The sequence below is a fragment of the Pipistrellus hanaki genome, assembly GCF_964339955.1.
Source record: "Pipistrellus hanaki genome assembly, chromosome: X".
NCBI lineage: Eukaryota > Metazoa > Chordata > Mammalia > Chiroptera > Vespertilionidae > Pipistrellus > Pipistrellus hanaki.
Window position 1 is genome coordinate 27,236,380 of NC_140524.1, and position 17,440 is coordinate 27,253,819.

General features: G+C 39.9%; 1 protein-coding gene across 4 annotated transcripts in view; it reads right to left on the reverse strand.

Annotated features, from left to right (window-relative positions):
- Positions 1-785, reverse strand: part of OCRL (OCRL inositol polyphosphate-5-phosphatase) — a 101,023-nt gene extending 100,238 nt beyond the window's left edge. For all 4 annotated transcript variants that reach the window (XM_084870712.1, XM_084870711.1, XM_084870710.1 and 1 more), the window contains exon 1: positions 706-785. In XM_084870712.1, coding sequence (XP_084726838.1) covers positions 706-709 — 4 coding nt within the window. In that variant the 5' untranslated portion in view covers positions 710-785. The remainder of the gene's footprint in view (positions 1-705) is intronic.
- Positions 786-17,440: the final 16,655 nt, after the last annotated feature.

Genomic DNA, 17,440 nt, shown 5'->3' on the forward strand with positions numbered 1-17,440 from the left:
AATAATCATTTGATACATCAGTCAACAGTATTTACTGAGCTCCTACATGCAGGGCAGAGTAGAAGGTAACACAAAGAAAAAAAAGCCAAATGTCATTTCTATTTCTGCACATTTCATTACTTTTCTCACAATCAATAAATGAGGCACTTACTGGGCTACATTAAACCATTACTGAATTAATGAATATGCTTCTAACCAGTGGACTAAGCGGGTGGGGAGACTGGAGGAACCAGTTGAATGGGGTTAAGAAAAGGCACTTCTGTCAAGGTTAACAATGAAGTGATTCTATAACACTTTTACTTTTTTGTAAACCACTCTCACGTTTATTATTCTTTCAGTTCCAACAGCAAAGGCTATACGGTACACAATTAATGTTTTTATTTAACTGATGACAGCAGGAAGGCGCAGACACCTTTATTGACTTGCCCCAGGTTACACAACTCAGTCAGTTGCAGGGGTGGGAACTAAGAACCCAGGGCTTCCTGCTTCCCTGCCCAGTGAGTCCTTCCACTGAGCCACACTCCCAGGAGCCAGCCTGCAGCTTAGGAGTTGGGAGACAAGGCCCTGCGGTTAGAGCACTCGCAGATCACACCTGGCCCTGAACCTGTTGTCCAGGCGGCGTCAGTGGGAGGAAGGTGGTTGGCTCCTGTGTTTGGGGCTGGGAGGGGCTGGCAGGCTACACCGTGGGAATGAGCTGTTACTTACTCATACTGCCCGTTCCTCAGGGCTAGGGTCAGGGTGCAGGACTCCTGGACATGACCCCTGATCTCCACACCCTCCACAATATGTGGGTTTTAGTCAAGGTTTAGCTCTAAAATGCGGCCAGTGAGGGGTAGACCGTGGCGGGACGGAGGGAGACTGCCGCCCCTCGGCCCGCCCACCCTCTGTACCGGAGGCTCGGCCTCCTGCGCCAGCCCCCTCCCTCAGCGAGGCTCGGCCTCGGGGCCTAACGACTCCGGCTCCCGCCCCGCCCGCATTCCACTGTCCCTCCGACCCCCACCCCGGCCCGGCGCGGCCTCCCCTCCTCCTTCCCTCAGGCGGATACTGCAAGGGGCTGGGCTCCGACTGGGAGCGGCGGCTCCATCCGGGCGGCCTCCTCCGGACTCGGCCGGGCGGCGGACAGCGGGCGGATCCGACGACGCTGCCTCCCGAGTTCTCCGACACGCGCGCCTCTGTTGCGTGTCGGTTAGGAACGCTCCACGCCGAGAGCGGCAAGCCGGAGCCAGGAGCCGAGAGCTGGACGGAGAGAGAGCGTCGCCTCGCGTCCCCGCCAGTTTCCCAGGCCGCCGCGGAGCCCGCCCCCTGCGGCCAAACTGCGGAACTGCAGGGAGATACCCCATAGGATGGGGTGTCTGACACGTCCAGCATGGAATACATTTTAAATGCTGCCCTTAACTCCAGAATTGTCCTGGAGACTTTGAAGATTGTTACAGAAATAAAGCAGAGTCGTATCTATGAGGGAACTCAAAGGAGTCTGGCCAACAGGACCCACATCATCCATTCAAAATGTCCTTATAACAGTTACAATGCGCGGTCCTGGGTATCTCTCAGATGTTCCTTCCTCTTATTCCTTCCACCCACTATATCGGAAAAATCACCGAAGTTCAGATCTTTGAGCCCTTTCCAGGTCGCCTCTATGCAGGCAACGACCAAAAGTATATCGCTGGCCCTGACCCCTTGCCTAATATACCCCATTGTTACCACAACACTGAATAACAAAACTAACTCATACTTTCACACAGCCACCCAGGCTTGAAACTTCAAAGCCATATTCTTTCTTCCTCTTTCCTCATTTCTCTGTATCCAATCAGTCAACAAACCTTGTTAATATTTCCTTTGGAATTATGTTTTCGCTCTATTCGCACCACCATCACTTTATTGTAAGCCATTGTGGTAGATCTCTCCTTTGACTATTTTATTCTGTTGACATTCATAAGAATATTATTCCCAGAGGAATGCTTCAGCTGATATTCATTTGCTCAAGAATCTACAATGGACGATATGTCTTATTTTAAACCTAGAGTAATTTAGACAGTGTGTTATAGAGGTAGATAGACCAGTGGAACATAATACAGAGCCCTGATACAGATCACACATATATGGAAGTTGATATGCATCATGTGATATTTGAAATGAGAAGGGGGAAATGGATTATCTACTAAATGGTGCTAGGACTATAGATTATCCACAAGGAAAATTATAAAACTATATCCCTACATCACACCACAGAGGGGGAAAAGCTGTAAATTAAATTAAATTAAATCTGTAGATTAAAGATATAAATGTGAAAAGCAGATCTTTAAAACTTTCAGAAGAAAATAGGAGACCATCTTTATGACCTCAGAATATGGAATGAGAATAATTACTTAAATATACTATAAGGATAAACAATAAAAGAATTGATTGAAACACTTAACTATATTACACTTCAAAATGCATGCACTCCAAGATAACATAAAGAAGTTAAAAGACAAGTCACAGACTGGGAGAACATATTTTCAATATATACTATGAATGGCCAGATTATTATGGTTTCTAAACGCATAATAATCTGGCCACTCAGTATATATCCTATATAATAAAAGGCTAATATGCAAATTGTCCCCTTGACCAGGAGTTTGACCAGTAGGCAGGCCAGGAAACCACCCATGTCCCCTCCCCCTAGCCAGGCTAGCCGGATCCCACCCATGCATGAATTCATGCACTGGGCCTCTAATATATACTAATAAAAGAGAAACATGCAAATTAACCATCACTCTGCTATGCCAGCCAGCCTGTGCAAATTAGAAGGCCAAAGATAGCGGCCACCCAGCTACTCCAGACTTGAAGTGGCCGGGTAGGGCAGGATGCCTGCTATGAGAGGGAAGGCAGGGGGCAAAGGGATCTACAGGACCAGCACTCTAGCTGCAGCAAAGATGAAGACTGCAGACTCCAGAATCTGCAGTGAAGATGAAGATGGCAGACTCTGGCTGGAGCCTGCAGCAAAGACAAAGAAGGCAGACTCTGGCCTGAGCGAAGGCCTGGGTCCCAGGTGCTGGAAGAAAACCGGTGCTGAAAATCAAGGAGGGGAATGCCTATTGCATGAATCTCTTAGTGCAATGGGCCTCTAATATATAGAGAGAAGGAGTATAAGTTGAAAAGGAATTTGACATCATAAAATAAAATTGTATATGTAATATAGTTCAACCCAGAAATTCCATTTCTAGCTATAGACCTGGGCAAAATTTTGCACTTTGTGCATGAGAAAGCATGTAAAATAATGTTCATTGCAGAATTCTTTGCACTCTCAGAAAAAAAAAATGGAAGCAAATTAAATGTCCATCAGGAGGTGAATGGATAAATAAAGCATAGTATTCATGAAGTTGGTTACTATTTTTAAATTAAAATGAATAACTCAAACTATATGTATTAACAGAGTTAGATCCCATTAAATACAATGTTGAGCATAAAGAGAATATTGCAAAACATGTACAGTATACTATTTTATAAAATCTGCAAATATTGTATGTTTTTTATGGCTATAGTAAAAGTCTATAAGCCAGGGCTGGATTGCTCAGTTAGAGCAGAGCGTTGTCCTCTGGTCAGGGCACATACAAGAATCAATCAATGAATGAGTAAATAAGTAGAACAACAAATCCCTCTCCCTCTCCCTCTCCTTCTCCCTCTCCCTCTCCTTCTCCCTCTCCCTCTCCCCAATAAAAAAAAAAAAAAAAAAAAAAAAAAAAAAAAAAAACATGAAAAGGCATAACCACCACCAAGAAAGGGTATATGCTGAGACTGGAGAGGAGCATACAGGGAATATCACCTATATCTGTCATATTTATTTTTTATACACAATCTGAAAGTTGCTGTTGCAAGATTTGGTATAATTGGGTGGTTGCTACATATATTGGTTATGTTATTTCCTGCATTTTAAATTGTTTGCTACCAATGAAAAAAATAATATGTAGGGGTCAGCAGTGTCAAATGCTGAAAACAGGACAAGAAAAATGAGGATTGAGAGATTGTCTTCAGATGTGTCAAAGAGTTCACTGGAGATCACAAAATAAATTATTTCAATAAGTGATACAAACAAGGTGACAATTGAGAAGGAGTGTATCATGAGGAAATAAGAGATCATGTATTGCAGAGGCTTGAATATAAAAAGGAGTGGAATAAAATTTTAATTAAATGAGCTAGAAGGGTCAAAGAGAAAGACTTGGCAAAGCCTGAAGCCACTTTAAAATAAAGAAGAAGGAGGAACCAGTGAAGGGGGCACATTTAAGATACTAGTGAGGAAAGCAGAAACTTTGCAAGAAAAATTTCTCGGTAATTAGGAAGGGCAAGGATCCAAGGCAGAGATGGACACATCAATCTTAGAGAAATTCATACTTCCTCCTTCAAGTCTATAATATCCTCAGCATGTAAAACAGTGCCCTGGATATAGTGGGGAACTCAAGTATTTGTTGTAAAAAATAAGAGGTGGTGTCCTGGCAGGGTAGCTCAGTTGGTTAGAACATCCATATGGCAAGGTTTCAGGTTCGATCCCTGATCAGGGAACATATAAGAATCAACCAATGAATGTATGACTAAATGGAATAGCAAATCCATGTTTCTTTCCCCCCCTCCCCCCCGCTCAATCGTCAACAAATAAAAATGAACAACAACAAAAAGAGGTTGTGAAGAAATGGAGGTGAGGACACTAAAACTTCTAGTTTCTCAAAGAGGAGATGATGCTTTTCTCAAAAAATGTAATAAGTGGATGTTGCAATAACAAAAATAATCCCTAATCCTGGTGGCTAACATTGAATACTCCCGTGACAGCCATTCCTCATGACTTTGCATACATACTTTTAAAATTTTAATACTCACTAAATTTCTGTATTGTTTCTATTTTAAAGATGAGAAAACAGACTCAGAGAGATTTAGTAACTTGCCCATTAACTATCGCTATTCAAACTGACATTTGTCTAAATTCAAAGCTGGAGCTTTTTTTTTTTTTTTTTTTTTTTTTTTTTTTTTTTTTAATAAAATATATATATTGATTTCAGAGAGAAAGGGAGAGGGAGAAAGAGATAGAAACATCAAGGATGAGAGATAATCATTGATCAGCTGCCTACTGCACGCCCCACACTGGGGATTGAGCATGCAACCCGGGCATGTGCCCTAATGCTCAACCACTGAACCACACCAGCCAGGCAAAGCCAGAGCTTTTTAACCAAGATAGTTTGTCATTCATTCCGTATCAATAGTAAAAATAGTGTTTATTTGGAACCTTCAATGTGCCAGGTACTATGGTACCTGCTCTAACTGGATTATCACATTTAACCTGATGAAATTAAAGTTGAGAGTAGAGGAGGGTTTGAGAACTTAAATAAGGCAGAGAAGGAGGGAAGGCAGTGTTGGAGAGTGATAGCAAATGCAGAAAAGTTAATAAAGGGTTTTAGAGCAACAGAGAGAGCCTTATTGGAAACAGATGGCACGACTTTCTACAGTGATCCAAATGAGCACACATCTATAACTTTCTTTGGCAATGTTTGACACATGGAAGACAAGGGTAAAAAAATATACCAAGAGAATACATTAGGCTTGGGAGAGCAGAAGGTCACAATCTCTCAATCCTCATTTTTCTTGTCCTGTTTTCAGCATTTGACACTGCTGACCCCTACATATTATTTTTTTCATTGGTAGCAAACAATTTAAAATGCAGGAAATAACATAACCAATATATGTAGCAGGTCCCAATATGACAGATATAGGGAGTCTAAAGTGGTGTTTAGGATGCATTGAAATAGCTGGCCCTAGAATCAAAGTTAAGTGAATATATGAATCCCCTCAGACTAGGGCCAGCAGAGGGGACAAAGGCAACCCTGATGAATTTAATCTTTTCCTTAGGCCTGATGCTGTAGTAAATTATTATATCTCCTTTGGGGGGAGGGATCATTTTGGGGACTGTATGTGCTTCTGTATGTAAAATCATTTTTGTAAGTTGAGTAAAATCATTTTTTTAAGTTCACAACTGCCTTCTGACTCATCTGTGGTTGTTATTGACATCACTGTTTAGTCATTCAAGTTTGAAACTTCAGGTTTATCCACCAACCCTGCTTCTCCTTCGCCTATGATACTCCAAAACTCAAGTTTTGCCACTTCTATAGTAAATTCTTTAATGTAGAGCTCTGATCATTCTCACCTATCAGATGGCATTTTGCCATAACAGAAAAAGGTCCTGTGTTTATATACAAGAGACATCCAATGCAAAAAGTTAAATGGTCTTTAACAAAATTCAAATAAATAAAACACTAGCTTCAAGAAAACACAAGCCTCACTACCTTCATCACCACACACACACACACACACACACACACACACTCACACACCCACACACACACAATTAAATGGGTACTCTGTGCCTGTCTTTATCCATTAGACGATTATAACTATGTGCTTAGGATTTATGGGCTCTTTAGAGACAAAATAAAAAATTGAAATCTAAAAAAGAGACTATAAAACACAAAAAGAAAAGGAAAACTCAAAATATTAACCATTTAATGAAATGGTTACAAAATATAACATTATACTAAGTTCATTAATTATTAAAATTTGTACTTATTAAAAAAAGTTATCTTTGAAAACAATTTTTAGGTTGGATCGTCTCACTTGCTAGAATTTCCAAGTATGCATAATAATTATAGAGAAATTACAGCCATTATCAATTAAATTAGTCATGCACAAATAATTTCAAGAGCACACTTACAAAAGCCCTTTCAAAAATTGACAGCAAAAATATAAATATTTTAAATGCAGAAAGCTGAAGCTTTCACAAGCAAGAGATCTTTGAGCCTGCAAAGGCAAAAACAGGCCTGCTTAACATAGATGAGGCTGGGGAGGAAGATTTCAAATAGGTGAGTCAGCAGCCAGAGGTTGGAAAGCAGATTAGGCAGAGGTATAAATGATTCAATGATTTTTAAATTACCACTAGTTGAAAAGCCTTGTTTTTCATATGCACAAGTCCAACTTAGATATTTCTTTCCATACAGAGAATCATAAATAAGAGTGTGTATGTGTGTATATATATATATATATATATATATATATATATATATATATATATTTCATAGAGGAAGGGAGAGGGAGAGAAGATAGAAACATCAATGATGAGAGAGAATCATTGATGGGCTGCCTCCTGTACATCCCACACTGGGAATCAAGCCCAAAACCAGGGCATGTGCCCTTAGTGAGAATTGAACCTCCTGGTTCATGAGTCAATACTCAACCACTGAGCCATGCATAGAACTCATTTTTATTTACATATTTCCGTTTATGTTTTTCATTCCTTGTAGAATTTGGGGTGAGAAAGGTTCATTAGATGGTGGCAGGCACCTTCCCTTTGCTACTTTATTTCTGCCCACACTGTTTCTTTTTTAAAAATATATATTTTATTGATTTTTTACAGAGAGGAAGAGAGAGGGATAGAGAGTTAGAAACATCAATGAGAGAGAATCATGGATCAATTGCCTCTTGCACACCCCCTACTGGGGATGTGCCTGCAACCAAGGTACATGCCCTTGATCGGAATCGAACCTGGGACCTTTCAGTCCTCAGGCTGAGGCTCTATCCATTGAGCCAAACCGGTTTTGACCACACTAGTTTCTTAATTCCCTTTGTCCTATTTCATTCTGCTAGGCTAGGCTCTCCTGTCAGCTCAGTGAATCCCATAGCCAGGTCCTCAGAGATTGGGGATATAAACTAAAAGAATATAGACTTAGCTTGGTATTTAAGGCTCCAAGGAATCTGTCCTGAACAAATCTTTTCAGAATTACCTCCCAAGAACAGTCTTCACAAATCCTATGCTCTATCCAACATTTCCCTTAGAAATTGAACATGGACAGTGGTTACTGGCAATCAGATGGGTGTGCTCATGACTCAGGTAGTTTGTTGATCATGCAGCTGAGTAATGCTAACTTGACATTTTGGTCTTGATCTTTAGATATTGTTAATTTTAAAAAACTGGTCATAAGTTGTTTAATGTATATCAAAGAAACAAAGACATGCTGATGTTGAAACACAGGTGATAAAAATGATAAAAATTCTACAAATTCTCAAGATGATACTCATCAGACCCATAAGCTACATTTATCTGATCAAAATTCCTACAGAGCACATAAAGGTTGCTCTAGGACTTTGAAAATCTTAAAAAAAAGTTGAGTTATGGCTAAATTCAACTCCGTTTTTAGCTTATTGGAAATAAAAATGATCCACATCTGCCAAGTAAAAACATTTCTCTAATCTCATTAGTTGGAAACAAAACACAGAAATTAAAGTAAGCAAGCTGATATTTTTTAAAGCACAAAAATTTAAAAATCAATCAGATTTCAAAAACAGTTTTTGTCTAGTTGTGACACTTCATCAACTCTTTGATGGATCCAGTGGGACAAAACATGAAGATTAGCTGAGCTCCCTTCTTCCGCTGATCTCACTGCCATTGTCACAATTGAAGGGCAGAATACACTCTTAGTTTTTAGGTTGTTTTCTGTCTCATTCCAGAGTATAAGACACAAAAATTTAGGGAAAAACGCTTTCTGGGTAAGATATGTTAGGTTACATACCCCATTCCTCCACCCTAATAGGTAAGAGCGTCCCAGGTGAGAAGGAGACAAGTAGGAAAAGAGAACTTAGAAGCTGGGGTCTGTGGTCCTGATGAGGGGAAGCAGCATTGGGTGGCAGTAAGGACCATGCCATTAAATGCCTGATGAGGAGTAGTCCACCTTAATGGATGGCAGCAGGGAGGGACGACATGGTGACTGTCCATCTTAGGGAAGGCCAGTGTGGAATATATTAAGAGCCCAAGAAGTGGACACCTCCTTCTCACCACTGCTATTTTATATATTTTATTATTGATTTTTTTTACAGAGAGGAAAGGAGAGGGATAGAAAGCTAGAAACATCGATGAGAGAGAAACATCGACCAGCTGCCTCCTGCACACCCCCTACTGAGGTTGTGCCCGCAACCAATGTACATGCCCTTGACTGGAATTGAACCTGGGACCCTTCAGTCCACAGGCCGATGCTCTATCCACTGAGCCAAACCGATTTCGGCTCACCACTGCTATTTTAATCTTACATAAACTCTGGAGTTCAAAATCAGTAGTAAGGTCATGAAGGAGGGAGAGGGTGACCCTAAATCTGAGTTTAATCATGAAACCACACACACACACACACACACACACACACACACACACACACGCACATACGTACGCACACCCAACTTTTTGTGGATGTGTCTAGATTGTTTTCTGCTCTTGGGAAGAATGTTGAAATTAAACCAAGATAGGCAGTGTAATTCTCAGAACCTTATCTGTCTTGCTAGGATGACTGTATCCCTAGCACGTAGCACAGTAATTATTCAGTGGTATCTGTGGAATGTATAACTATTCCTTAAAGAAAATAATGTACGATTTAGAGTTTTCCTATGGGTGATAAGCATCAAAACAAGTTGGGAGCTGGTCTGGCTTGGCTCAGTGGTTGAGTCTCGACCTATGAACCAGGAAGACATGGTTAGATTCCTGGTTGGGACACATTCGGGCTCTTGCGTGGTCAGGGACATGCAGGAGGCAGCCAAGCAATGATTCTCTTTTTTGACGTTTCTATCTTGCTCTTCCTCTCTAAAATCAATAAAAAATAAGTTGGGAGATGCTACTCTAATCAATTTAACTATTTAATTTCTTGATCACATGCTTATTTTTACTTCCATCAAGTTAATGCTGTCTCCCCCCGCCCTCCCACCCCCCCGCTAACCTCTTCTGCAACTGTGCCTGCTAGAATCTGCTGTTTTTCAATGCTCACCTCAAATGGTCCTTCTTTCATGAAGCTTTCTCCCTGCCACGTCTCAGCTGGAAAAGAATGCACCCTCTTCTGAATAGCAGTGTCTCTGTGTACCTCTTATAAGACTTGGAATTTCTCAAGGTCGGATTGTTTTGTTATCATATTGTTACAAAGTGCATAAGCACAAGATAGTGCTGGTCATTCCAATCTTCACTCCCCCCACAATCTTCTCAGGGCTTTAAAATTATACTTTTTAAAGTAAGCATTTATAAAGTCTCTCTCTCTCTCTCTCTCTCTCTCTCTCTCTCTCTCTCTCTCTCTCTCTCTCTCTCTTTCTTTCTTTCTTTCTTTTCTTTTCATGTTAATCCTCACCAGTACCAGTAGAGAGATGTGAACACAAAAGAGAAACAATATTTCATTATACGACACTCAAATTTTAGTGTCCAGAAGGAAAAATTTTATTGGAACCTGGCTATGCTCGTTGTGTTTACCTATTGTCTATGGGAGCAGAGTTTAGATATTTTTACAAAGACCTTATAGTCTACAAATCTTGAAATATTTACTGTCTAGCCCTTTATAGAAAAAGTTCTTGACCTGACCTGTTTGGCTCAGTGGATTAGAGCGTCGGACTATGGACTGAAGGGTCCCAAGTTTGATTTCAGTCAAGGGCATGTACCTTGGTTGCAGGTACATCACTAGTGGGGGCTGCACAGGAGGCAGCTGATAGATGTTTCTAATTCTCTATCCCTCTCCCTTCCTCTCTATAAAAAAAATCAATTATATATATATATATATATATATATATATATATATATATATATATATATTTTTTTTTTTTTTTTTTTTTTTTTAAGGAAAAGTTTGCTGATCCCTGTTCTAGGTCACTGGTTCTGAAATGTGGTTCCAGACCATCAGCATCAGCATCACCTGGGAACTTGTTAGAAAGGCAATTGCTAGCCATACCCCAAACCTATGGATTCAGAAACTCTGGGAATGGGTCAGCCATATATGTTATAACAAGTCCTCCAGATAATGCTGATGTGTTAAAGTTGGAGACTCCTGATCTAGGACCAGGACAAGGACCTAATCTGTTTTCTTTACAAATCTCCATAGTCCTGATATCTTGTTCTGCATGTGGTGGATAAGCTGTAAAAGAGCCTTGAAAAGTGTTCTATGAATGAAATCTGGCCAAAATGGACACCTGGGCAAAATTAATGAGGACAAGTGGGAGAAACCACAGAGGGCAACATATAAATCTGAAGGGTATGTGTGGAGGAGGAAGACCCAATGTAGCTAGGGAGCCAGCCCCTGGATCCTCCTCCCTTCACCTCATTTTATGTAGATACTTAACAAAGATGAATTAGATATGGTCCCTGTCCTCAAGGTGGTCACACTCTAAGTAGGGAAGTGTCCTGTTTCCCCTCTTCTCTCTCATTTACTGCCTTTCTTCAGAACTTACCTTTGAGGAATTGCTGACACTAATAATGAGAATGAACAGAGAAAATTAACTTGGCAAACAACAGTTTTGCTTTGTTCCCACTTTGGTTTAGGACTGACTTACAGAGTGACTTTCTCATATCCTGGCCTTTTCCTTGGCTCACTCAGTGTGAAGCTCAAATCATCCCTGTGCTTTTTTTTCTTTTTGTTAACTACCAGCAATTGAGTGCATATTACATGCCAAGGCCATGCTAAATGCTTTACATATACTTTTACATGAAATCCTTATAAAGCCACTTTGAGTTAGGTATTATTATATTTATTTTACAGATGCAAATCTGAGGCTTAGAGAAGTTAAATAATTTGGTAGAATTGGACTGTCAAGCCTTTTTTACTCTAGAACCCATGCTGGTAATAATCGTGCTATTTTTGTGCCTCTAATAATATTCACCATTTGCAATGTTGCAAAAACAATGCAAACCAAATTCAGATTACTTAGCATGTACTTCATGTTTTAGGATGCATGGGTGTGTAGAATTTCAGGGAGGGAAATATTTCAAAAGCAGCTTTATCCTTTTCCTAAGCTAGATTATGTATGATAATTAAAGAAATATTTTTATCAATATTTATTTCAGAGAATAAGGGGGGGAGGGAGAGAGAGAGAGAGAGAGAGAGAGAGAGAGAGAGAGAGAGAGAGAGAGAGAGAGAGAGGAACATCAATGATGAGAATCATTGATTGGCTACCTCTTGCATGCCCCACACTGTGAATCAAGCCTGAAACCAGGGCATATGCCCTGACTGGGAATCCACCCATGACCTCCTGGTTCATAGGTCCATGCTCAACCACTGCGCCATGCCTGCCAGGCCAAGTGATAATTTATTTTAAATATATTTTATTGATTTTTTACAGAGAGGAAGGGAGAGAGATAGAGAGCTAGAATCATCAATGAGAGAGAATCATTGACCAGCTGCCTTTTGCACACCCCCACTGGGGATGTGCCCGCCACCAATGTACATGCCCTTGCCTGGAATCGAACCTGGGACCTTTCAGTCCACAGACCGAAGCTCTACCACTGAGCCAAACCGGTTTCGGCCCAAGTGATAATTTTTAAAAGTAGAAAAATCATTTAGCAGACAACTTAAAAGGATAATGTCATAAACAGTTCCTTAACCTGGCAACATTATTATAAATAGTACAGTAATTTATATTTCTTTTGTTATATTACACATTAAATAACTGCATTGATTCTTCAGGTATGATTTTTTTTTTCTCACTCTGTCTCACTCCTGTTAGGGAATATTTCAACTGGTCTATTTTTAAGCAATATTTTTCAATTCATCTTTAACAATATTATTTAGTTATTATATAAGTATAAATACCTTCATAGAAGAAAATTAAAATGAAAAGCAAAAATAAAAAAGTCACCTATAATCCTACCACCTTGCTGTAACAACTTTTGATATTTGGAGTAGAACCTTCCAGACATTTTTCTTTGTGGAAATTTTTTTATGCAAATAGTTTACTTTAATTTTAATTTTAATTTTTGCAAAAATGGGACCATTTTCTTTTCTTTTTAAAACAATCCTCACCCAAGGAGATGTTTATTGATGAAAGAGAGAGAGAGAGAGAGAGAGAGAGAGAGAGAGAGAGAGAGAGAGAGAGACACTGAGACACTGAGACATGGATAGGTTGCCTCCTCTACGTGTCCCAACCAGGGATCAAACTCACAACCTAGTTATGTGCCCTGACAGGGAATCAAACCAACAATGTTTTTGATTACACTCCAACTAACTGGCTGGGCCATTCTACTTTCTTCCTTGCCTTTTTTTTTTTTTTCACTAAACAATATATTAGGAGCATATTTCCACGTTCACAGATACATATTTACCAAATCATTCATAATGACTGCACAGTATTCCATTTATAAATGTATTGTACAACATTTTGTCAAACAATTCTTCTTGGATATCTAAGTTGTTTCTATTAGGTTTCTCCATTCTCTGCACTCTAACTGTCACAAGTTCCAATATTGTTCCAAGAATTTACTCTGGGTACATGCAAGAATCCCAAATTCTCCAAATTCCACCTTATAATAACTTTCATGTAGACCTAAAAAAAATTATCTGGCCATCTTTACACCAGAGCCTATGATTGACAATTTCTCCTTATAAACTCAGAGGGAACACTGTAAAGACAGATGGCAAAAATATTTCTCAGTCATTTTCTCAATATGATTTCTACTGTCAATGAGAAAGCCCTATGAGGGACAGAGAATTTAAAAAGGGTGAAGTGAAAAGATGAGTTTTGAAGCCAGACAAGTTGAGATTTGACTATGGCTTCTGACACAAGCTATAGGACTTAGATGAGTTAGTTAGCCACCTAAATCTCTGTCTTCTGATATGTAAAATAGGGATAATAGCATTTGTTTAATAAAATTCCCAGTAGTATTAGCAATATAATATGTAAAGAATCTAGGACAGTGTCTGACACAATAGTGGGTGCTCAAAAAATGTTAGGTGTACGCAAGCTATTACCATTACCTTTTCCTTAACATACAGAGCACTGAGGAAATATCACCTTTTAAAAAATGCCACTATTGTAAATGTGTTCAAGAAGAATGGTGAGAGTGAAAACCGGTTTGGCTCAGTGGAGAGAGCATTGGCCTGGCCTTCGGACTGAAAGGTCCCAGATTTGATTCTGGTCAAGGGCATGAACCTTGGTTGCGGGCACATCCCTGTAGGGGGTGTGCAGGAGGCAGCTGATCGAAGTTTCTCATTGATATTTCTAACTCTCTCTTCCTCTCTATAAATCTCTTCCTCTGTAAATCTCTTTCCCTTCCTCTCTTAAAAAAAAATCAATAAAATATATTTTAAAAAAAGAAGAATGGTGAGAAAGCTTACTGATATAATCTGGATGGTTACTAAAGCTGTAGGCAAGATACTATTACCAGAATTTCTGAAGAACTCTGACCAGTGAGATCACAATGTGGTTTTAAGTCATGCTGTGATTTCGATGATAAACTTTAGGAACAGCATCAGAGAAGGAACACCAAGCCCTTGACTTTGCCTTTATGAACTTTATAAAAGTATGTACTAGTAATACCATCATTGGACATGCATTCTGCTGGCTACTAAACAAGTTTGGCTATGAAAAATGACCATTGGATAACTTCTACAATATCCACAATCTGACAGAATGGATGTATTGTCCAGTGTTCTAGGATTCATTTTGAGGCTCCCAAATATGGCCGGCCCCAAGGTTCTTTACAAAATGTTGCTTTGTTCTTCAACCTCAATGGGGCAGAGCAATTAAAGACCATGTCAAATGAAAAGACAAGAAACGAAAATACTAGTAGCATCAGATAGAGCAAGGTGTGGAGAAGGATCAGAAACCAGGTGACTCTTGTTCTTTTTAAAATCATTTTTAATTTTCAATTATAGTTGACATACATCATTATATTAGTTTCAGGAGTATATCCCAGTGACCAGACATTACATAAGTTAATAAGTGATCACCCCAAAAAATCCTGCACCGGTCCAGTACCACACCTAGTTATTGTAATATTATTGATTATAGTCCCTATGCTGTTCTTTACATCTCATGGCTATTCTGTAACTACCAATTTGTACTTCTTAATCCCTTCCAGGTGATTTGTTGAACAAAGTCTACAGATCATGAATTTTAGGCAGATTTGCAAATAAGGTAGCACATGCTCTGTAAATAGCAGCTGTTGCCACAAGCCAAAGGGCAATATTTACATGAAACCTGTCTCAAGGTCTATGGATCAAGCTTTGACCTTTCCAGCCAAACTCATAGACTTGGTAGCACTTTCAGCCATGTCATCTTGAAAAGAAAGGATCACATCAGACATACATGGAAAATTCCCAATGTACAAATATATTCTACCCCCCAAAAAATTAATTTCTAAAGTTTTGTTTTGGAACTTGGAACACATGTTCACACAGAAAAGGTGTTATAAAAGGAAGTGACTTTCCCAGATTTCCTCATAAGAGTACATTTAGCCCACAATGTAAGTGAAATACTGCACATTGGCCCTGACAAATACAATGGAATGAAGTACCCTTGCAAGCAGCAACATATCAGCACACAACAAATATTTCTTGAGCCTTTCCTTTTGAAGCCTTAGGCAATGAAAAGGGAATTCAGTCCTCCCATAGCTGCTGTTTGCTGAAAAAGAATTTCTCCACTGTCCTTATCTGGAAGGGTCGTTCTCAAGTCAGGTGGATGCATGCATTTCAGCATCTCTCTTTTTCAGTGCTTCTTGAACTTTCTCATCAAAGAACCCTTTATGACTGAGAAGATTTAATAGGTAGTGGGGAAGGGGTAGAATGTCTATCTGGAAGTCTCTTAAGCTTTTATTTGGAGAAACTTTAAACTGTGCTGTGTATTCCTTAACACATCTGCACATTTTAATAGAAAAAAAAGTGTTTAAAAACAATCATTTAAATGAGTTAATTCCGTCCTACTTTTTGACTAAAGTTGATGCTCCAGAAATATGAACCATTTTTATACTGATGCTCACTGTATCTGTGGGACAGTATGTTTGTGTACTTCAGGATGAGAAACAAGGGCATCGGGGGAAGATGTAAAGTAAATAAGTTCTTTTTGTTTTTTTCAATCCTTCCACCCCCTCTCTTGACCTCCACCAGAGCTTTCTGCCTGCTCTCTGTGGACTAGGAAAACAGTGTGGTGATTGACAGAGGTAGAGGGGGATGGATAGATAGAGGGGGATGGAGAGATAGAATAGGGCATGGGGGGGGGAGGGTTTAATGATAATGAGAAAAAAATAAAGTAAATGAGTACACAATAAAAGTAAAATCAGAGCAAAGCTAGCTAGCGCCACCAGCCTCTCCTTTACCTATCAGTGACACATTCCTTCAATCACCAGTGTCTTGCTCATATCCCTTTCTCTGCAAAACCAGTCCCAGTACAGGATCTCACTCACAGTAAGGTGTAAATGACGAATAATAGCTAAAATGTCACACTTTTTTTTTTTTTTTAAATATTAAGAGTCACAACTGTGAAACAAAAAAGGAATTTAAGGTATTATCTCCAGGAAAAAGCGGATATATTTGAGGGGGACCAGCAATTGTGTGCCTTTCTGCATTTTGCAGAATTCACACTTGATTTCAAATTGGTAATTTACCAAGGAGTGTTGAGGGAAATTGATCACAATTTCTTTACACTTTGGAAAGTATTTGCTTCATTTTGGAAATTATAGGTTTTGTGACTGTTGTTTTGCTCTCTTTTGTCTCTGAAATTTAAAAACTAGGAGGTAAATCTCCCTGTTATTGATAAAAATAAAGGGCAATGAGAAATAGAAACGGTAATATTTAATAATTGATATTTACACACTGTTGCGTCCTTTACAAGATGCTTTTATATTCGTGATCATGTATATTATTGGCACTGAATTATTACTAAATAATGAGCATACAAATATAACACATGCCAAAAAATCACAGTAATTCAGTCTAATTACTAATATTAGGCACTTACCATGAGTTGCCCAGGTTCTATGGGGACCTTGACCTTGCCCCCAGAATTTTTACAATTCAGTCGTTTATGGCAAAAGAAAGGCATATTGGCCATCTGAAAGGTATGAGTTGAAAATAGAACACATATGTATAAAACCCAAGAGTCATTTTTGCCTTGGAAGATATGTTTGCCGCTACAATGGAGATTCAAGGAGTGCTTTTCCTTGTGCAGAATGTACAGAATGTGCACCGATCCATGGCCCCTTGGACCTGGGAAAGGGCAGTCCTGGCAGAGGAGGAGGGAGGGAGGGAGGAGATTCTGGCTTTTGCAAATGGTGAGAAAGACCTCCGCCAGTACAGTTATAAACAGAGGAAAAGTTCTTTGTGCAGGAAGGGGAAAGCACCTCGATGTATAAAGAGCAGATTTAAGGGAAAGAGGATTCCTTGTGCACACATCTGCGAGGGGAGCTCGGGCTGACTGTTGGGGGCTTATGGGAATGGAGATTTGAAGGGGGCTGGAGGTTGTGGCTTCCCGCCTCCACTCCGGGTCCGTGCCCCACACTCAGGCAACAGTTGGTCGTGTGGGGCCAGCTTGGGCTGGGAGTGGGGAGGGGGAGTCTCGCGATCGTTGAGGGGGGGGGGTGGGGAAAAAGGGGGAGGGTGGCGGGCGGGGGGAGGCCATGACGTAGGGTGGGTGGACGGAA